The sequence below is a fragment of the Anoplophora glabripennis genome, unplaced genomic scaffold, assembly GCF_000390285.2.
Source record: "Anoplophora glabripennis isolate ALB-LARVAE unplaced genomic scaffold, Agla_2.0 scaffold149, whole genome shotgun sequence".
Lineage (NCBI taxonomy): Eukaryota > Metazoa > Arthropoda > Insecta > Coleoptera > Cerambycidae > Anoplophora > Anoplophora glabripennis.
The window spans coordinates 349,490-372,537 of record NW_019416248.1 but is presented as its reverse complement, the minus strand read 5'-3'; the positions used below and the strand labels follow the sequence as shown (position 1 = coordinate 372,537).

At 32.2% G+C, this 23,048-nt stretch overlaps 4 protein-coding genes across 5 annotated transcripts; 1 reads left to right on the top strand and 3 right to left on the bottom strand.

Annotated features, from left to right (window-relative positions):
- Positions 1-928: 928 nt before the first annotated feature.
- Positions 929-3,678, bottom strand: LOC108911708 (small ubiquitin-related modifier 3-like). The gene is made up of 3 exons (XM_018716704.1): positions 3,494-3,678; positions 3,287-3,406; positions 929-1,146 (listed from the first exon to the last, which is right to left on the bottom strand). The coding sequence occupies exons 1-3, from the start codon at positions 3,509-3,511 to the stop codon at positions 1,012-1,014; spliced, it is 273 nt and encodes a 90-aa protein (XP_018572220.1). The 5' UTR covers positions 3,512-3,678; the 3' UTR covers positions 929-1,011.
- Positions 3,679-4,316: 638 nt separating this feature from the next.
- Positions 4,317-5,087, top strand: LOC108911704 (DNA-directed RNA polymerases I, II, and III subunit RPABC5). Of its 2 annotated transcripts, XM_018716701.1 has the most exons (3): positions 4,317-4,448; positions 4,502-4,758; positions 5,000-5,087. In XM_018716701.1, the coding sequence occupies exon 2, from the start codon at positions 4,508-4,510 to the stop codon at positions 4,709-4,711; it is 204 nt and encodes a 67-aa protein (XP_018572217.1). In that variant the 5' UTR covers positions 4,317-4,448; positions 4,502-4,507; the 3' UTR covers positions 4,712-4,758; positions 5,000-5,087. The 2 variants fall into 2 exon arrangements, with proteins under 2 accessions (XP_018572217.1, XP_018572216.1); XM_018716700.1 differs by lacking the exon at positions 5,000-5,087 and having other exon boundaries at positions 4,502-4,829.
- Positions 5,088-5,108: 21 nt separating this feature from the next.
- Positions 5,109-14,749, bottom strand: LOC108911703 (F-box only protein 25). Its single transcript, XM_018716699.1, has 4 exons — positions 14,587-14,749; positions 6,634-6,721; positions 5,742-6,364; positions 5,109-5,469 (listed from the first exon to the last, which is right to left on the bottom strand). Exons 1-4 carry the CDS (start codon positions 14,688-14,690, stop codon positions 5,265-5,267), a joined length of 1,020 nt encoding a protein of 339 aa, XP_018572215.1. The 5' UTR covers positions 14,691-14,749; the 3' UTR covers positions 5,109-5,264.
- Positions 14,750-17,335: 2,586 nt separating this feature from the next.
- Positions 17,336-19,051, bottom strand: LOC108911693 (chymotrypsin). Its single transcript, XM_023456375.1, has 4 exons — positions 18,941-19,051; positions 18,364-18,605; positions 18,038-18,261; positions 17,336-17,746 (listed from the first exon to the last, which is right to left on the bottom strand). Exons 1-4 carry the CDS (start codon positions 19,010-19,012, stop codon positions 17,412-17,414), a joined length of 873 nt encoding a protein of 290 aa, XP_023312143.1. The 5' UTR covers positions 19,013-19,051; the 3' UTR covers positions 17,336-17,411.
- Positions 19,052-23,048: the final 3,997 nt, after the last annotated feature.

Sequence of the window (23,048 nt, the reverse complement as noted above, 5' to 3'; positions counted from 1 at the left end):
TTTAACCTGAACCTGCTTTCAATGTTCAATAATCAAAAGAAAGCTTTGCATTGTTCATACGTGAATCGACGAATTAGTACTATAGATTGCGTTTAATAAAAATAATTTTATTTTTTTTTGCTATCAATCCAGCATAAGTTTCCATCCAGATAGATCTTATTTTAAAATTTCTCAGGAACTATGATTACCTGGCAGGCTTCGATGCGCTTTGAAAAGGATTGACGATTAAGTTTAATAGAAAGAAAATTTTGAATAATTAATCATCACCACTTAACATGAAAAAAAGTTGCAAGCGCTTTTATTTTTGAAGTTATCAACAAATCTGCTTGAAATGACTATCCCGGACACCACTGACTTTTAGCAAAACGTTTATAATACAAAAAATTTTTTGTGTGCTATCTACGAGGTTCATTCGAGAAGTCCTGGGCCTAATGAAGGTGGCACAAGTATAACGATGGCGATTTGATATTTAGATTTTAATTAAGGAAGATATTAGCCAAAAATATGATTATATGCATTGTCATAAGTTTCCTTCCCTCGTTTCTAAGATCGCTGCCAGAAAAATCGTTCGTTCTACTCAACGTTTCGACAGAGAACTTTTTGCAAACCCTTGTATATGGATATGAAACACATTTTAAAGTTAGGTATTTCTTTTTCCAAGATATAAGCGGGAGAGTTTTAACAGAACACTCTGTAAATAAAAGAAGTCGTTACTCACTTACGTTTACACTTACCTGCACCTTCTTTTGTAAAATTAGACGATTTAATAAAAGAAGTATTACGAAAAAAGTTTTATATTTTAAATTGTTACAAAATCAGACCTAACAAAAAGGTGAATTTTGATACAAGAAACAAAATTTACATTTAGTCCTTCCTGTTTAATAGCCTAAAAATAAAAAAAATAATATTAGAGTTAACTTAGGTTTATTTTACATAAAACTACTTTAATTTTATATTGACGATATTATGGAGTAATTAATATTAGGGTAGTGTACATTTTAAAAATAACGCTTAACAAAATCCACCAGTCTGCTGCTGGTATACTTCAATGGTGTCACCTTCTTCCATGTCTAGGGTAGTGGGTGTGTCTGTTTCGTTTATGGGATTCCCGTCAAAGCGGAATCTGACAACCTGCGTACTGATACCCTGAGAGAGAAAGAGAGAAAAATTATGCCTGCACTTCAACTTTTTAGTCGTTAACTACGTGCTAAATTTGACAAGGATTCGGAAACTTACAAACTAAATTCATCCTATCTAAATTCCTCTTCGTCTAGGAAACTTTTAGATAATAGCCAAATCCAAAAAGATATCTCTTATTTTAATCCCAAAATCAATTTCAAGTCATTTTCTTTTATCTCAAATAAGCTTCATAAACAAATTTTAGAAATTCTTTGTTCAAAACATGTACCCTTATAAATTTTACTCTGAAACCACATATTTGCATTTAGGGCTTGTGCAAGATATTGCAACTTTTTTAAATATGTTAAATTTAGCTCAAATTAAATATCACTGATGATGACCATTTCCATTTTATTCAGCAAATTGAAAAAAATAACGACTCAAATCTTTCATGTCACACAAAAAGTGTACCGACTTAAGACCGAAATATGTGCTAAATTTCAAATAAATATATCTACAATCACCACAGCTATAAATAAAAATCATTTTCTAAATTTTAATTTTGACACCCTATATTTTGAAAATGGGGATCAAAATTAAAAGTGGCATAAAAAAACTCCCATTATATTAGTCCAAAGAATATGTGGTTAACTGCTTGACCTATTAATTTATAACACCCTGTATGTAAAAATCAATGTTAGTGTGTGACGGTTATAGACATACAGAACATCACTCGATCGATTGAACTTAAATCTACGGATTATATGAGAAAGTAGTTTGAGAAATTTTCAATAGGTGGCGCTGTGTATTTTTACAGACTTCTAACATGTAGATTTATTCAACTTCTTTCAAATTAAAAATAACTGGAAAATGGTTCATGTTTCAGGTGATACGATGTCATGGAAATACTATTTGGAGTTAAAAGCATTTATCCGTTTCCAAAATATTCAGTGGCGTAGAAATTCTATGGTTATTAGTGATAGTTATATTCAACGTTACTTCTAGACTTAGCGGGTAGAGTTTAGTTGCAGAGTTAAAACGTGATTATGTACTTTTACAGTAGAAATTAGAGAAAAAATGACCTCTTAATAAAAAAGATACTATTGGAAATGCGATAGCGTAGCCTTTGGTTTTATAAGCCAAGTTATTGTAAATTTGATAGAATTTTTTATAAGGGGTACACAAATAATCGACCATTACATTTATTCAACATTAGCTTCATTACTTTTTATGACAAAACAATTTGCTGCATCATTGTCACCCATTATAATACTAAATGTTAACGCAAAATGAGGGCAAAGAAAGTTATCAATACCACAAAACTAAAAGTCCACCATATCTTTTAACGATTTATATAAATATTCAAAAAAAGTTTATTTATCTCGTTATTACTCTAATCTTGCCGATAAAACACTCACTGTAATTCGTAACAATCAAAATCTTAACACCATATCAAAATAACACTTATTTCGTTAATAGACGGATATTACATCTCTTGTTACGAAAATCAATAAATACATTTTTTATAACAGAACAAATTATTTTAATTAAAAACATATGAACGTCACAGTTCGCTTTGGTTTCGAGATACCAGGTGTTGAAATTAGGAAAAAAATCATTTTCTCAATATGACTGAGGATTTTTGATGTATTCTAAACGTGAACCACCGATTTATATAACTAGAAGTAAAAATTCGCTAAATTCAGAACTCAGAACTCAACGCCAATTTTGTAAGTTTGATTAATTCAGATAAACAATAACAAGAACAATTATTACTGAATACGGTAAACAAACTTGAAATATTGATATGACTCGGTTCATTCAATGTAATATATTCGAATTTATGATTCATGTTACGTAGAATAAGAACATTTCAATGATTACAACTCGACTACATTCACAAAAATTCTATTAGAACTATTACGATAGTCAAAATAATAATTTTTTTTATAAAAAATTCTTTAAATACACGCAGTCACTAATTATTTTCGTAAACAAATTTAGAAAATAAAACAATTTCTCATTTTATCAAAACAAGGCTTTTCGATAATGCATATACTCAAAAAACACAATACAAACTTACAAACGAACTAAAAATATACAAACAAATGAGGTACTAAACTGGGACACTTCACACGTAAATAACGAAAAATGTACAAAAACTTACAGCACGCTCGCAGTACGCCGTCATCAATTTCCTTAGGGGTGTGTGCCTTTTTATTTTAAATTGTACGACAGCGTTGTCTTGGCCCAGTACTTTGAGATTAATGTGTTCGGCTTCGTTTGACTGAAAATCGGGGAAACATAAGTACATGGGTAAAATATAGCGAAGATGCTATGTCACTATGGTTAGAAATCTAAAATTAATGTTTACCTTTTTTTCATCGCCCATTTTACTGAAATTTGTTGAAACTACTTTTCGTCAACAACAATTTGCTATCTGCTATCACGGCAGCGTCACAAAAGAAAACTAGTTCTAAGGACAACGTCTTTACAAACACCACAGCTTACCGCTGCAAAATAATGATGGCCGGCTCGTTAAAGTAGCGGCAAAGCGGCATAGGAAGGTACCGCGCTAGTCATATCATGAGCGGACAATTACACTTCCGGTTCGCGTACAAAGTTCTATGTATAATTAACGCTACGATGAAATGTATTTTGTAGAAAAAGTTGATGTGGTAGTGATAAAAAAGTTGATAATCTATTTATCATTCACCTTCTTAATACGACACGATTCATATTTTTATTAATTTGAAATTTTGTTGCTAACTTCATGAAATTCGATTGAAAAGCGATAACATAAGGAAGGTTTAATTTTTGGTATTCTATTTTGGAAACTACATGGTACTAATTTAATTATCATCTGTATTTACATATTCGTACTACTATTAAATTTATCGTTTTAAATTAAATTTTAAAACGTCAGTTTATGAGAAAATTAGTTGTCCGCTTCTAAGTTCTATTCTATTCTAGTCTATTCTATCTGGGAAAAAAACTTGCGTAGATATTATCATTATGTATTCTCATTGTTTAAATATTATACAATATTTGAACGATGGTATTATTATAATATAGGTATGCGAATATGCAATATAGATTTTTTTCTTAGTGGTAGTATTGTTAGTTAAAAATGTTTATAGATGTTTACACTTCTTTCTCTAGATGTTCTGTGGTCAGTAATGTCTCAAAAATGTCGATTGTCTATTGTCAATTTACTAAAGTGTCGTGATTTTGGACAAGTTGTGGCGGCTAAAAAATTTAAGTTTCTAGAAAATATAATTTATTTTGTACATTCATATCTTTTGAATTGAGCTTGTTACAAATAGCAGGTATAATACGTACCTCATCTGTAAGTAATTTATTAACAGTTTACATTTTTCAGCCAACAATGATCATTCCAGTCCGCTGTTTTACATGTGGAAAAGTGATTGGAAATAAATGGGAGGCGTATTTAGGTCTTCTACAAGCAGAATATACGGAGGGTGATGCTTTAGATGCTCTCGGACTTAAACGATATTGTTGTCGGAGAATGCTCTTAGGACATGTCGATCTCATCGAGAAACTTCTCAATTATGCTCCTCTGGAGAAATAATTCGCAAATGTGGTTGTCACTATTGAAGTAATAGTTCGATGTTTTATGTAAGTTTAGATTTAACATAATGAGGTTTTAGTGTTTATTGATTGGTACTATATTAAATTAGTGTTTCATATATTTTTTTTTTTTCACCCTTTGCAGTATTGGTTTATTTGTAAAACGCATTGAAGTAGAAAACTTTTTCATCACTTTAAAAGAGATTTAAAATGAAACTGATTTATAAAAATGAAGTTTATTATACATATAAATTGAATATCTTCATTTTCATGTAAATAATTTTTACAGATTTAAGACAAGTGAACCCAATTAGTAAGATATTAATTAACCAGTCTTCGCACTCTAAGTTAACGGATTAGAATTATTAAAGTTATACTTTGTTAATAAAACCACCAACTAGTAGGACGTAAGTAAAAATATTTTAATTTGTTATAATTTAAATTTGATAATAGTAACTATGAGAAATATAGCAGCCTATAATTACACAAAATCGTAAATATATGTATATCACAATGCACGAGAAGCACAACAAATCAATCGTAGGGGAAGGCAACTACAAGGAGAAGAACTTTAGAAACGCCGAGGGTGGTACGGGGCTGGGGGGAGTTATTCCCCCGGCTTCCTGGAGCCTTGCCCGATACTCCGGACACTGATCCGCGATGCAGGGGTGTCCTAGCGACCGCCAGAACAGGCAGCGGCAGTAGCGACACAGCGATAGCATCTCCGCGTATTGTCTGTCTTCGTTTAATCCAAAAGTCCTGAGAACAGAAAACGTTTTATCAAACCAATAAGTATTTCAAAATCTTCTAAAAATGCACTTAAAACTGTTAAGGCTTTGGATATGGATAATGCGCCGAGGTCCACATTGCATTTTGCGAGGGTTGTATTATCCTATAGCACCCTTGCAGCCTTCAACGTTTAATGTGCTATTAATCACAATTTAATTTAAATTTTTTTACATATAGCTGATATGTTTCTAGTAATTTATAAAAGACTAAACGACATTTATCGAATAAAATAGATAACTTACTTTTTCAACGTGTGATATATATTTTTCCAGTCAATTTTCTCATTATCCTTTGGTAACACTAAGTCTATTTGTTGAGGAGTAAAATGGAATTTAGTCAGCTCTCTCCATACCCTCTGTTCTCCGACAATGGACGCCATCTGTTCGCAGCTTTGAGCGCTCGAGATAAGATCTCTGTGGTCGGACAGACGCAGGATTATTTCGCGTATGCACTCTTCGGGCAACTGCAACAATTTCGGCTGCATGTCCGGACTGGGTTCCCGGATTTGCATCTGAGCGGCCATATTTAATATCCTCTCGATTTTAACCGTATGCTGGTGCCACAGCAACTGAGACCCTAGCGGACCTCCCCAACATGCGGATCTTTCCGCCGCCCTTAAGGCCCTCAGATTGTTAAGTAGCTGCCGGAAACCTCTCGGATTGTGTTGACTAGTCGTCGCGTGACTCGCGACCTCTTCTAACATAGCTAGGAGTACTTTTTGGGCACAGCCCGATAGTGCCGTCATTTGCTGGCCTATCAGGAGGTCTAGCAGAGCACATATGTAATTAAACCTACGGACGTCTCTTACGGCGCTCCTGAAATCTAGTCGTTTCACGGCTTCGTCTAATTCGTTAAAGCCGGCAATCTGTAACATAGATTTCAGAAATTGAAATCCAAATAGAGTGTCAAAGTTAAATAGTCTGCAGAGCTTTGCATTGTGGGAAAGACATAACCTATAAAGTTAGTGTCATGTCACTGGTGGTCAATGCCTACTGGTACAAAGTACCTACTGTCAAATAGTGACCTACTGTAGATGCTATGAAAAAATGAGTTATTTTGATGCTAGGCGAAAATTTAACTAAGGAAAATAGCTATTCTGTTTTGTACTGTTCTAATTTGTATTATTTCATTTACCTCTTTCGTGGATTTTATCGTTATATGACAGTGAGGCTGGATGGCAGTCTCTGAATTTTCAGTTTCTTCACAGTTATCGCTTCTTTCTCTGGAAAAAAAATATTAACAAATTAACAACAAAAACAAAGTTTAATTTTTTTAAATAAACCCTAAAGTGCTCTTCAAAATTGCAAGTCCTAAACTCGGCCACAATCTTTGTAGGCATTATTTTCTGAAAAATGCTCTTTCACACAAATGATGAAACTGGATAAATAGACCAGGCAAAAAAAAACTTTAGAGTTTAATAAAACAACACACCAAATTTCATTAAAACCGGTTCTGTAGTTATCGCAAAATAATTTTTTGAAAAAGATTTTGAAAAAAATTTTTGAATTTTCAAAATGTTGCACAGCCTCAAATAAAGCATCTAGATACTTGAAACTTTTTTCCCATAGAAAAGACCGCTCAGCCTTTCAAATGGTTTTTGAAAAATTGAAATCGGTTGATTAGGACGGCTGCAGTAAATTTTTAAAGTTAACACTCTTTTTTTAATTTTTAAACAATTAGATCACATTTATGAATTTGCAATTTAGTTTTTTCAAAAATTATAATTTTAAAGCACTATTTTTTCTTAATTGTATCTGTATTTAACAAAAAAATTAATTTCCAAATAATTTTTTTTTAAATTTGTTTAAAGAAACGTCTTTCGGAGTACTTTAAAATTATAATTTTTGAAAAAAACTAAATTGCAAATTCATAAATGTGAACTAATTGTTTAAAAATTAAAAAAAGAGTGTTAACTTTAAAAATTTACTGCAGCCGTCTTAATCAACCGATTTCAATTTTTCAAAAATCATTTGAAAGGCTAAGCGGTCTTTTCTATGTGAAAAAATTTGCAAGTATCTAGATGCTTTATTTGAGGCTGTGCAATATTTTCAAAATTCGAAAAACATTTTTCAAAATTAAAAAAAAAATAAATTGTTTTGAAAAAACTATCTAACCGATTTTAATAAAATTTCGTGTGTTGTTTTATTATACTCTAAAGTTTTTTTTTACCAAAATTAGAATGCCCTCGGAACAATCAAAATATTTTTAAAAAATTATCCAAAAAAACGTGATTATTTTGCCTTTTTTCATCAATTATTGCTATTTTGCAACATCGGTAATAAATTTAAACAATTTTAACTTCCAGTATATCGTGTAAAATTCAATTCTAAAACTTTTTCTCCTCTTCAATATTCTTCCAAAATGCAAAGGTTCCAAGATATAAGTAAAAAACTTCCAGCAAAAATGAGCTTGCCCCCTCTTACATCCAAGAGTGGGATATTTCAGATGTATGTGGCGTAGAATTAGGATTTAAATTTTCTAAAAATCGCAACAAGCTTATAAATGTATTCTTGGCGTCTATTTCATCAATAATACTTGACCTTCGTTTATTACGTTAATAGCCAAGTTTCTCATTATTTTTAATAATGTTCGGAAAATTAAATTTAACTGATATAATGAATGGTATGAATGCATAGAAGTAATCGTTAAAATATTTCGAGCTACAGCAGAATATATACAATTCTCTTGGAAACAGCATAAATATATATAAACATATATCAACCGCGTATTTTTCACTTTGTCAAATTACTGAATTATTTATCGAAAAAGCATTGTCTTTCTATGAATTATTAAAACTCCGATAATGGCTTGATTGAACGCCGTACCTAAATATATTGTGTACACACTAAAGTAAATGTTTAAGTGGAGTTATTTATTATCGTTAGTTTTGATGTAAATATATTTGTCTCTCTAGCAACTACCACATTAATTTTGAAAGAGAACTTTTGCAGGAGGTAATTATAGTTTGGGATCCGAGTAAGAAACAGGATGAACCAAATAAAGGTTGCGTTAAAGTCAAGTATAAAATCATGCGATTCTTTGAGAAACCGCTAAGTGATATCTGATGAAACGACTGTTTTGGTTATATTTTTTTCTACTATGAAGCTATGAATTCTGGTATCAAAAAATCTCACGATTTTGAGATTCCATTTATTAAAAAAAGTTAAATACTTGAATTACACATTTAAATTTTTATTAAGAGTGGACTCGATTGTATAAATCCAAAACTTGAAGGGTTTCCATCAAGACAATTTACCAGTAAAGCTTTGCAAGAGACACTCTGTTTGTGATATAAAACTACCCACATTTTTTTAATTATTTACTTTATTATTACCCTTTCCATATCCAGCGACAGTAAAGGTATTATTAAATATGTCATTTAAAAAATTATTCTTTTAAATATTTAATAGGCAACATTAACTTTGACTGACAAATCACGTACACGTACAAAATTATAAAATCTTTAATAAAGCGACGATACCTGTAGTGAAACTGGTTTTACCATGCTTCCTGGTTATTTGGTGGTGACTGCTGTTTTAATAATCAGTTTTCAAAACTCGCATCAACTACCGGCCTTCTCTAACACACCTGAATGTTTTCCTAATGCGGATATATGGAAAATTTACTCGAAACATTTCACTTTTGCTACCACCATTACGCTAAAAATCCTGACCGTCCGCAATCACAAAAAAAGCGAAATTAAAGACGCAACAACTGACATTATAAACGGCCTTGTATCGTTTACAGCAAAAACTGTAGAGGTTCAAAACAGAGATATAGAAGCAAATGCCAATGTTAATTGGACGACTATGCCTTGTGAGATTCAAAGGAACGAAGTGGTACATAATTTACCCCCGTCAAATACGTATAAAATCCTACGGTCTTTCTCAGATCCAGAGGAAGTATATTTGATAGTCGCATGGAATCAACAAGTTATTTACCAACACCTACAAGAAAATCACAAATTTGTGTTTCCCAAGTCCAGAGCACTGTATGTGGTTTTGTTGATGTTTGAACAAGCTTGTGGTGACGAAGAAATCGGGTACATGCTGAAGATGATGTGGGAAAAATTTGACACGCTCAATATTATTGTGCAGGTACCGTGCTCCAGCAACTCGGACGATATATACATTTACAAACCTTTCAAAGTAATGGGAGGATTGGTGAAAATTAGTAAAATAGAGGAAGTATTAGCTAACGAGTATCTGATAATCAACCAGTTGCGAAGCATGAACGGTGCTCCTCTCAAAATTTCTTTATTTGAAAGGCAGCTAACTTCGACATCGGTGGTACCGAAAAGCATGGAAGACTATTCGATTTATAAATTCGTGAAAAATACCACAGGTATGTAAAGTATTTAGAAGCAAAATAAAAAAGGTTAAAAAAAATAGTTTTCACGACAGAATTTAAGCAAACAAACTTCTTGTTTCTAAAGATCGTAAGTAATCTTCGTGTAAATATGACCCTCGTTCAAATATACACCCTGTATAATACAATTTTTGTTGAAATAGTATTATCAACACATTTATTGCATAAAACCGATATTTTAGGTTACTACGGTTTTGATGCCAGTGTTCTAGCCGAGATGTCGAATATTCTGAATTTCAAAATTAAACTGGTCCACGGACAATACAGCGACTACGGAAGAGTCTTAAAAAATGGCTATGTAACGGGCAGTTTAGGAAAAGTGGTGCGTAGAGAAACCCATCTTTCTGCCAACGGCAGATTTATTAGTGATTATGGCACCCACCATATAGAATTCACCAGGCCTTTTAAAAGTGAACAAATATGCTTTATTGTGCCGAAGTCAAAGATGAAACCTCATTGGATGTCCATTCTTTACTGCTTGAAAATGTCGGTCTGGTTACTCATAATGGCGGTACTATTATTTGCGATTAGCGTTTGGTATTTGTACCAGATGAGTGTTACTAGAAAACAGGACTTGTCCAAGATTTGCTTACAAATATGTTCGATATGTTTCTCGGTTCCAATTAAAATTTCTACCAACGGAGCAGGAAGGTTGTTCTTGGGATCATTAATGATATTTAATATAGTTTTTAACGGTATATTTCAAGGCAATCTAGTCATGTCCTTCAGCAAATCCGTTTATTTTCCTGATATCAACAGTCTCGAACAGCTCGCAGATAGCAATTTGAAAATTTCGACCAGTTTAAGTCTGTTTGAAGACACCACGTTTAAACTATTCAAGGTGCTTCAAGAGAAAGTTGTGCAGCCTAAAGACGATGACATGACCTCTATGGACAAAACTGCTTACTTGAGAATCTGGGCTGCTGTAGAGAGAAAATCGGAAGCGAGAGTGATTTTGGAAACAAAATATACGAATGAAGAAGGAGAGCCCCTCTTGCATATGATTAACGATTGTCCACGTGTTGAATTTCTCGCTTACATAGTACCAAAAGGGTCGCCGCTTTTGCCAAAATTTAATTCCATCATACAAATGTTCTTAGAAGCGGGATTTATAGAAAAATGGAATGTAGACATTGCGGATGCCGTTATTGTTCAGAAACGCTTAAACACGAAAAGCAGACAAAATATACCGAGAAAACTTACTGTGACCGATTTTCAAGCGGCTTTTTTCATATTAATCGGTGGTTATGCTGTGGCATCAATTATTTTTTCCATTGAAATTTCTTTACATATGTATAGGAGGAAATACTTAGAAGCCACGGAGACAAAATTATGTTTTACATAAAGATGAGCAACTTTTAAAAAATTGAGTACCTAATTCTTCAATTTTTGTGCACTTCGGGCACAGCTATGCTCTAATTTGCAGATCATTGACACATACATTAATTAGCTTGAAAATATGTCTACCACTGATAAGAAACGAGACAGATATGTTTTAATCGATATGGTTGCAATTTTGAAGGCATATATACTTACGTTTGTCTTTTGCTGATATTTTTAAAATAAAGTTTTTGTGCGTCTTCAGTTTTTTTGTTTAAAATCAAGAAAACTCTATTTCAGCATTGTGGTTTTATTAACGATTTATCGTTGTGTCCAGATTTAGACATCTTAATCGACCTTAACTATTTTGTAGCTTATAAAAACAAAAACAATGCTTTAGACCAGGGCGAGATCTGGGCGAGGTCCGGAACATTTTCAAAATTGCAAAACTGTTTAAAAAATTAAAAAAATACATATTTTATCTGAGTTTTTTACTTATATCTTGGAAAGTATGCATTTTGGAAGAATATTGAAGAGGAAAAAAAGGTTTAGAATTGATAATTTATTATTTTTATTTTGTAATAAAACAACACACCAAATTTCATTAAAATCACCAAATTTCATTTATTGTGGCCGTTCTAATCAACCGATTTAAATTTTTCAAAAACTATTTGAAAGGTTGAGCGGTCTTTTCTATGAGAAAACATTTTTAAATATCTAGATGCTTTATTTGAGATTGTGCAACATTTTGAAAATTCGAAATTCTTTTGAGCGGTCTTTTCTATGCGAAAACATTTTTAAATATCTAGATGCTTTATTTGAGATTGTGCAAAATTTTGAAAATTCGAAATTTTTTTCAAAAAATTATTTTGCGAAAACTATAGAACCTATTTTAAGTTATATTAGTTTAGTTTAGTAGATATTAGTTTATATTTCGGAATTATGTGCTCCAATAACCAAGTATTAACCCGAACTAAAAATACCAACAAAAATTCCTTTTAACAAAAGATTTTCCTATATTTTGGGAGATTTCTAAGAAGTTAACAGATGAGAGCGATGTACCCGCACACACCACTTAAATTTAGTCCGAACCCAGTTAAAGTTTGTTGAATTTATACTATAAATACTTCTTGACTCAAACATACAAGTACTTCTAAATTTAAATACATTTTTCAACAAGAACAAATCAGGCAAACGGTATGTAATCAGGGACGTACTAGGGGGGCCAGGGCAGGTTGTGACCTGTTTAAGAGAACATTTTTTTAGTCTAGATGCCTGCAGGCGATACAAGGAAATATACATCCACAAATATTACGCGATCAAAATATACCAAAGATCCAGGTAACAATCACGTTTTTTTTTACCTAAATTTATTTTGTAATGTCCAAGTCATATATGCCTTAAAAACATGAGCGCCGTTAACTCGAAATCCAAGGGTAAATTTAGGCAAATTTAAAATATCAACAAACGACAATGAAATACACGACCAACCTCCCTCAGCAAAAAAAGACAGGACAGGCATTGGGATGCCGCTAGATCGTGTTCGAATAAATTGATCGATGCGAAGCTTCCTCTAGTAATAATAAATACTGTTTAAATTTAGTTAGATTGAAAAATGACTTGGTTTTATCGCAGTTATCACGGTACAGACATATCTGGATCAGGATACAAGATATCAGTGGCGTTTTTTATTTGTTGTACTTCCCGTAAGGACGCCACTGGCGACAAAAAATACTTTTTAATAAATAAATAAACGCGCGAATATCTCACCTTATCAGTATCGTAGGTCTCACTTAAATAACAAAAATAATGATTCATATTCAGGTAATGTGATTACTTTGTGAATTTAATATTAAGATTTAGACAGAGATAAAGCGTTTATCAGTCTTTTTCCTAAAAATGTCTACTATTACGCAGAGAAAAAAATCGCCTTACATATAAAAAATTAGCCTACCTACTTAAAACACTGGAATAATTATTAAAATGCATTAGAAAACTTCGATAAAAATCTGTATAGTGAAAGATTAAAAAAGTTGCAAGCCTTGACATATGAAACGATGCGTATCTGAAATATATTAACGTAATAAATAAATAACAATTAATTTATTAATCTATTTGGATCACGGATTTGATTTTTTTTTTTTATACATGTATATTTAATAAGGTGTTATCTGAAGTTTTGATGAATTTAAATTTAGATAAATGATTTTGTCTGTAATTATCTAAATAGATGAGTAGACACTTAAAATTGGTTTTTGTAAAGGATCCCAATACAACAAAAAAGGGGGAGTTTACATATAAAATTATGGAAAGGGCAGGTTTATATGAATCTCGAGATGAACTCGATCTCAAATAAATATTTTATTTTTTACAGAAAATCTAATCCAGAAATTTGAAAACTTAACATATCGTTAACATATAACCTAAACAATAAAGGCCCCAGAATAGTCCTTTGTGGTAATCCATATTGTTTTCTACCTATATAATCCTTTATTTCAAATCTGATACTAACTTATAGTGTCTTACGAATTTCAATTTCGATTTTCAACAACTTTTCGAAAACATTGTACAGTAAAGGCATTCGTTTTTCAAAATCTACGTCAATTTATTTCACCACATACCGTTGACTCATTTTTTAGTATAAAATTCCCAGAAAATAAGTATTTATTGTAATTAAATAAGCTCTTTAGCAACGTGATGATTAAAAATATAAAAATGCAAGTCTTACAGACTTACTGGTTTATCTGCAGAAAACATCTTTTATCTCTGCTGATAAATTTTGTGTACCTGTTCCACAGGTTCAATGCGGTTATTTTTAAAACGATTTTAAAAATATTAATCGACCTTGCTTGCATTCAGCCTTGCAAGCTTGAAAATGTTATGCCCGTTATTTCCTGAAACCGAATAGCCGCTATTTTAAACATTTACATTGTCTTTTTTTTGTACATATATCTAAAATTTAATCTATTACAGTGGTACAGACAGTAATCATGACTATCATGATATGCAATATTCCCAAAGTGTTAAATAGAGCGCGAGGAAACTCACTTTCGCCAGCAATTAAACAGTATTGCGTTGCAATTTAATTTTTATGAAAACACATTAATCTTGAAGAGGATCTTCTAAAATTGATCACTTAAAAATATGTTTCTAATGTTTGTAAACAACAAAAAAAATGTTTCGCAATAGTCACTTATTATAAGTAGGTCGCAATTAATTATTCCTCGCTTTCCGTTGCTGTGAGGTTTCGAATTAATAAATACACAGCACTACCGAATAATCGTGTACCTCGTTAAGAATTAAGACTGAAATAACAGGACATACGAGAACAAAGAAACCACATCGACATCGCGATCGATCGCTGCGTTATAACGTGGAAATATTTAATTAGGTACTCACTTAATGGTTCTGCAATGTTCGAGCACCTTCTTCTTCTGCCAGCCCTCCTGGGTCTTGACCCAAGCCTCCCCCGGTGATCGCCAGTCTTTGGAGATGAAGGGCATTCTTCGGAGACGAGTTTCAAATAAACAGCTGATATAAACATACACAGAAATCGTAATCGTACGCACTTCCCTGCTCGGTAGACAGGCGGCGCAATCGCAGTCAGCTGATTGGGACCCCATGGCCGTAGGCGAGGGGCTACGTACGCGGATATTCACATGTCGAGAATTTTAAGGAGAATCTAAAATCTCAGTGCCTGTATCCGATTATTTTTAAACTATGAAAGTAGTACAACTCGCATAATAAAAGTAAAAGTGTAGATCCCTAGATCTGGGCGAGGTCCGGAACATTTTCAAAATTGCAGAAATGTTTAAAAAATTTAAAGAGATACCTATTTTAACTGAGTTTTTTACTTATCTGGGAATTTATGCATTTTGGAAGAATATTGAAGAGGAAAAAAGTTTTAGAATTGAATTTTGCACAATATACTGTAAGTTAAAAATGTTTAAATTTATTACCGATGTTGCACAATAGCAATAATTGATGAAAAAAAGGTAAAATAATCAAACATTTTTAACTTACAGTATATTATGCAAAATTCAATTTTAAAACTTTTTTCCTCTTAAATATTCTTCAAAAATGCATTGGTTCCAAGATATCAGTAAAAACTCAGATAAAATATGTATTTTTTAAATGTTTTAAACATTTTTGCAAATTTGGGATATTTTTGTTGGTATACATATTCAATTTCGTCCAAAAAAACAACGCACATCCGAGATTATTCATATTATTTGAAAATAATAAATGAGCTACCCTATTCGAATGCATTAAATAGGAAATAGTCCTTCCAATATGTGATGATCTAAAATTACCACAGCAGTGCCACTAATTGCCAAATTTTTCATATGAAGACATTTTCAATCTTAGAAACGAGTCGATTTGCATAATATCTGACTTTTTTAATAATAAAACGCGTTTACAGTTAAGTAAATCTAAAACAACTTGAAACTGTTCTATAAAAAATGTATGGAAATATACTTTTAAACACAATGTTATGTTAAAAAAATCCTTGTTTTAGAAATTTTTAAGTTTCTAAGGGTCCTAAAATAATATCAAATCTCTGCTCGATGCGATACACCAACTAAACTACATTTTTTGTCGGTTAATTTTCCTTCATTCCCCTTTACCGACGTTCATGGACTACGTCGCGCATGTACCATTTACAAAACTGTTCCGTTCCATGTGTTTCATGTTTTGATTGCGTCTTGTTGGATCCAAACAGCGAAACCCAAGTTCATTTACCTTCATTTTTGTATGTTGGTTGAGGAGTTATTTTCGTAATATATCAAGTAGTCGTGTTGGAAATTTTTTTTGCTGCGATTAAGGACTACTTCTCAGTGATGATGGTTTGTCGCCTGTATGCAAGATGATGTCTGTAAGTAGTGTGATCAAAACTCAAAACGATTCTAATCTGTGATTTTCATAGATTGTCTAAACTAAATTGAGTTCCTCAAATATTATTAGATAAGTATCATTAAATCAACTAATTTGTATAGAGTTGAGTGAACTTAAAGAACCAGTATGTGAAATCACCAACACACTCAACTCCTACGTTTTACAATATAACGCAGCTAATTAAAATTAAAATAATTTGAAAATTTGTCTTTGTAATTTTGTTGATAATTTGAAATATGATTTTATCAAGGTATCAATCGAAATAAACTGTTATGTCTCATGTTATTTTTTCCAACTAAATTTAGTAGATACTGGCTAACTTGATTTGCATAGGATATATGCTTAAAGATAGCCGGCAAACATTGTCAAATTTGTCATCAAATATTGTGATAAAAAGATACCTTTTCTTAAATTATATGACCAAAAACAAATTCTCAAAATATTACTATATGAAACAAGTTTAAAAACTAAATACAAATTAAATTTTTGACTACGTGAGCAACATATTTGCAGTTTTCAATCATTTCTGGCGAGGTTTATTACATCAATGAACTTTAAGCTTTGGCATCCTTCTGAGAGATGGCGCCTCTACTGCTTAATATTGATGTTAAAAATTCTCGTTACAGTAAACTGTAAAATGTGATGTGTATGTACAAAGCAGCCCAAAGAGAAGAAAATAGATGTCCCGATAAACACTAATGTAGAGGACGATTTCAGCTCTCTAAATGAGGCTAGCGTCTAAACAGTAAGAGTTAAAAACCTGTTCATTTTGGCATAAATTACTCTTATCAACTTTTTTTTTTTTCAAATGACCCATATTAATTGTCATGGGTGAATGCAAAATTGAAAAAAGTTTTTCAACACGTAAGATTATTATTAAACGTAGGTCTCAGTATTTCCGAGTCTGAATAACGTAAAAGTTTTGCTTACAGATGACAAGATAGGGTAATTTATGCCCAAACGAACTGTTAAACATTTAAAAAAACATGTACATTTAATAAACTCTACCTAATATTAACCAAGGAATTAAAAAACGCAATAATATAAATAACAAAGTTATGTAGCGCCCCCGCGAAATGGAACACCCTGTAAAGCTGAAAATATTTTCTTTACATGGCCCATATGATTCCAGCCAACGTTTATCAAAACCATTTTTTTATAGATTGTACAGTTGCTGAGTTACAGAAGAATCCCTCTTGGGATGAACATCCTGTATTATATCCAATAGGACAAACAGTAATAAATCGAGAAACTATTTAGATTTTTTTTTTATATTCACACACTTGGCATTTATAACACATGTTTACACAGTTCATTGAAATTGATATTTAGTCTTGAATAACGTAGTCAGAGTTTTCCTCGATCCAGTCCAGGAAGCTGGTAACCCTGACGAACACCGTTGGGAACCCAGGTGGGCAACCTGCGCGTCCGTAAGACACGATACCGATTTGAAGGTTGCCATGAACCAGAGGACCGCCAGAGTCTCCATTGCAGGCCCCCACACCCCCAGCCCCTGAGGTACAAATCTCGTTTTCTCGGAAGATATTGAAAACCGCCCTGCAATTGGGGTTGGGGAGGACGGTGCTGTTGACTGCCAATAAGACGTTTGATCTGCTACCGCCGCCAACTGTCAGACCCCATCCGCTCACCCTGGAGTTTGCATCTGCCAGAAAATAAATGACTTGTATAAACTGATCTAAATGTTCGAAATAGTAAGTTAGCAACAGTACTTTTTTATTAATCTACAGTGGCGATGAATGGATTGACGCGGCATTAGTATACGGGGAATGTTAACAAAACGCTGATGCAGCATCGCATTTGTTTGCCGATTAAGGATAAATGGAAGATGATCAGTATTTTATATGAGCAGATCGATCACTGGCTTAGATTCATATTCAAGAAGTTCATAATCCATGAGGTGGAAGAATTTAGACTAACATTATTCATAACATACCTTCAAATAATTCACCCACGTATTTACGACCTGGTAATTTGATTACATCGACGAAATTACTCAGTTCCACTTCCTGTTCAAGGTCAATGAGACCAATGTCTTGGGAAATAGTGCCAGAGTCATAGTCTGGGTGATTGATTAATCTTGTGGCTACCAATATAATTCTTCCTGGTTCTTCAACTGAAATGTCGTGGGCTCCAATGTATACCTCGACTAGTCCAGCCCTGGAAATTTAAAATCTCGTCAAATCCCATAACCGATGGCGAATTACTCAGATTTACATTTTTCTTCTGTAAGTGATAAGTGTTATAAGCATATGAACTCACCCAGCATTACAATGCGCAGCAGTAAGGACGAATCTCTTGGTGATCAGAGTACCACCGCAGGTCCAACCACCAGATCCAGGGAACAGCCTGAAGATTAGCCATACTTGGGAGGGTATCGAGTTGGGTTCCACTTCCCGTCCGTTTATAATCCTGGGTCCAACTCCTGGGTTGTAACTTGAATCGTCAACGACTCCGTTGCCATCTACGGACATGCGTCTCATTGGGAAATCTTCCCAGTTGATCTGAAAGATCGGAACGAACATTACAGAAATGTGAAATCAATTTTTTTCTTATAGAACAATTGTGTGTTGTTGTGCCATGCCACTACAGATTTGTAGGTCGCTCTGTGCCAGCAATGCTTTATAAGTAAGTAATAAGAAGTAGTAGTAATGACATATGACATTGCTTTATAGGTTATATCTTGCCCACACTAATACGTTCATATTGAGTATAGATTTAAAACTGTATGGGATGACAGAAATAACAGGAAATTAGTTGGTATGGTACAATATTTGTCACCTAATAAAGTTAAGCTTAGGTAACTAGGAAACTAGGGTCTGGTACTAAAATATTTTACCTTAGACAGGCCGGCCTGTGGCAAAGCCCACACCGCTGCGAAAAGTGCCACGAATACGAATGCTGCTCGCATTTTGCAGGAAGCAACTACTAACTGATTTTTCTATCGGAATTAACCAATTTATATATATTGTAAGGGAGGGGACACTACTTTATCAGTAGTGCTTGCCATAAATATAAGACTTTTCTGACAGTGGAAATTAATTTATCTATTAAGGAATTATCTGAATAATGGTTTTATTACTAGTTTCCTTGTTTTGGTTATAACTGAACATTTTGCCTAAATAAAATTTAATTTCACTTGCAGGTATGTTAGTTGGAAGTAATAATTATCTAAATAATTTTAAACTTTTAAAATATTTCCACATATGAAGTTGTGATCGATGATTCGATGGTGATAACTAGGCGAAATGTTTGTCAAAATTAAAAATAGTTCCCTTGAATTGCTTAATTCTATTATTGATATATAAATTAATATTTTGTAAGCAATTGTACCAGTCATTGCAGCAGCTTTGAATATTTTCATAATGAAATTCGTGATGCTAAGCGAGTGTGATACAATACTGCGCATATCTTCGGTCACGCTATGACGTCACTTGGAGAGTAAATAGCGACTTGTGGATATTGTCCGTGTGGCAGTACCAATCAAAGCCATTATAGGTAGAAATAGGTACAGTGAATTAATTTTTTTTTAGAAATATTTTCAATAAAACCTAAAAAAACAGGAAAAAATATAAATAACTAAAAAAATAAGGAAATTCAACGAAAATTATGAAATATATAAAATTGGTGCGTTGCATAATATGTATAGCTTTATAGTCCAATCAATAGGTAGAAGAACTTACAAAAAATACCACCTAGAAACAAAAAAATATGGTGATATAGGAAAAAAATTCTAAGAAAGATAATGTTTTTTCCTGTGGCGCATAATCGGTGAAGTTATTCTAAAAAATGTATAAAATTAAAAAAAAACGGTTTTTCACTAATAAAAAAACCTTGAACTCGATTTGAAAAAAGTTAAATAAGAAAGTTATAGCTATTTAAAAAACCTATCGATTCATACTTTTAAAAATCGACTTTTTTTAATTTTTGCAGTATCTCTTGCATATTAAGGTTTTGAAACTTGTTACTTGCTGTAAATGTAGACCTCGGCAAGCAAAAAAGTGCCTTTTTTAAAATTAAAAAATATTACAAATTTTTCGAAAAGGTCATCTCGAAAATGGGCTCTTCTTGCTCGACGAATAGTCGCGGAGAAACGAATCAGGGCTCATTTTTTTCCTTAAGAATTGTACAATAATGGTAAAAAAGAGTGATAACGATTTTATTCATGTCAAGTGTCCAAAAAATTACTGAAAAAAGCAAAACATTTTTTGGTCGCGTTTTTCTTGAATATCTTTTTCAATTTTCATTTCTCGATAATGTCTATTACAGGAATCGATTGCTGGCATTTTTACATTAATTAAAAAATGCTACAGCATCCATTCTTACAGAGATTGAAGTTGATAATAAGGATATTCATTTATTTATTATTTCCTTTGCGAATTAATACACTTTTTCGTGAAATTTGTTTATTATATGGAGATTTAGAAACTGCTAATCAGACAGTGGCAAAATTTTACAAAATCTATTTAATCTTTATTACACGAAAAATCAAACAATAAAAGTATTGAGGTTATATTTCGAAATATCGGGATTTACGGTGAGTATAAAGATGAAGCAATATAAAACCATTCGATATGAATTTTTGATTCCTTATTACAAATTTAATCTTAAGTTTTCCAGGTAAGATAAAGTAGGTAATAACGTTTTTACGCCAACTAATTAGATCATGTCCTTTAAATTAAAATGGCTGTGTTTATCATTTCTTAAATATCTACCTTTAAAAGATTATGTTAGTTGTAAAAACGAAACATAATTTCAGGAACATTTACTTTTGGCATTTAATTCGGTTAAGTCCAGTAGGCTTTAGATGTCTAGAGACGATCCCGATATTTTTCTCTTATAAGCTAATCAAATAAAGTGACCCCATCTTGACAACAATGAGAATTCCCACATTTTATTGTTGATCCCATTATTTTAATCCTTTAAATTTAATACGTAATTGCGCAAGTATTATTTCTAGTAGGAATTAGTGGCTAGGATTATATCAAATTTGAAAAAGCTGCTTAATATATTTTTTATTAGCCTTCTTTTCTACCTTGAGTTCTTTTATAAATATGGAAAAGAAACTCAAACTGATCTCTCTTTGTAGAGTAGAAAAACATAAGGTCAGTGACGACAAGAAGCATAAATTATCAGGTATCAATTTGCTATAATTATTATAAATCATTTCCTGTTTAAAATATTTCTATAAAGCCGATAATGTACTTTACTGTAATTTATTATCCAACAATATTTATTTGTTTGTCCTGTAATCCTTAAGGGCTTAATAATACTTGGCTTTTTCAAGAGCATAAGAGACTGATAAGACCATGAGATAACTATGTCTCAAGTTTTTAATCCTAATTTATGGAAAATCGTTATAGCCGGAGTTAAAAGTGACTTTTTTAAATGAGTGTCAACATAATTTGTTGAATATTAGAAACCATGGATTAAAATATAATAAAACATGTTATTTTTTATCGTATAACGTCTAGATATTTGTGATGAAGCAGTCGTATAGGCGGAAGTCCGGATTTATAGTCTTACGAGAAAATTTAAATTTAGCAACAGTCTTTTTCTTGAGAATCAGATGTGTTGTTATTTATACACTATGCACAGAATTTAAGGGATATTAAAAAAATTCCAAAATTTGGGTGATTTTCAAAGAGCTGTAACTTGGAGCGAAATGGTCGTAGAGATGATAAAAAAAAGGAAATTGAAGCTTCAAGTGGCTAGTTTTCGGATCTGGAGTTTAAAATTTTCTAGCGTCAGCAGTTTTTAAGTAATCATAAGAAAATCAACGAAAAAAAATTCTTTAAAAAGGCACATGGACTTCAAAAATTTTTTTTGGTAATTTCACCATAAAGCTCTTAGATAATCTAATTCTCTTCAATTTGAGCGGTTTCGGGACCTTGTACGGTAATTTGTCGCTGATTTATCATCCATCAAAGCAAAAAAATCATTTTTGACTTTGGCAATAAACTACTCGGGAAATAATGGTCGTACAGAAAATCCAAGCAGGGTTTTGAAAATTGCGACGTATTCTCTACAAGTCGTAATTATTGGTATTGATAAAAAAAATTTTTTGTGAAAGTGAAAATGTTGGTTAGAAAAAAGGTAAAAAATTGTATAATTAGGGATATTTGAATAACTTGGCATTACTTTGCAAATAACGAATAAACTAAATATATTGACTGTAACTATTCAACCTCAAAGTGTTTTAAAGAAACCCTGATAATTTCAAAACGCGCAATAGACTGTCAACTTTGAAAGCCCATAACTCCGCTGTTTATTAACGAATCGTGAGGAATTTTTTTTCAAATTTTTTTATGCTCTTTTAGTATACGTAATAAAATACTAAAAAATATATAAATTAAGGGCGTGTTTGATTTTGCAAGTAAGGACATTTTTTAAATAATTTCCCTTCGCTATAAAAATGCATTTTTTTGAGAAAAAACAATGGAACTCGATAGCTTTTTGTTAAATGTACCAACAAAAAAATTGGCGCGACCGGGTTAATTTGTTTATAACTCGCGAAATAATCCGCTTACGGATTTCAGTTTTCGCATAAATTATTTGTCTGCAGTGAGCAATGATTGAATGTTATTCGAAGAAGCCTCTGTGATAATATCGCGATTTGTTATTGTTTATTTAAAATGGCATAATTGGCGGTTTTTTGCCAGTAACTTTTGATCGGATTGATATTCTTTGACGCTTAAAACGTGGTTTTGTAGATCTTTTAAAGACGAACAAAAAAGTATTTTACCATTTCTCTGTAGGAAAAAAGTCAGAAAAAACGTTACAGGCGAAAAACGCGAATTTCTAATGGTTGATCAACTTTTAAACAATGTCGCCATTTTCGGTTTAGATTTCCTGGTCTAATATATCAATATTTGTGGTAGAAACAATACGGGAAACAATTAATAAAATGGATTCGATGAGACAAACAACATAATAAAACGAAAAAC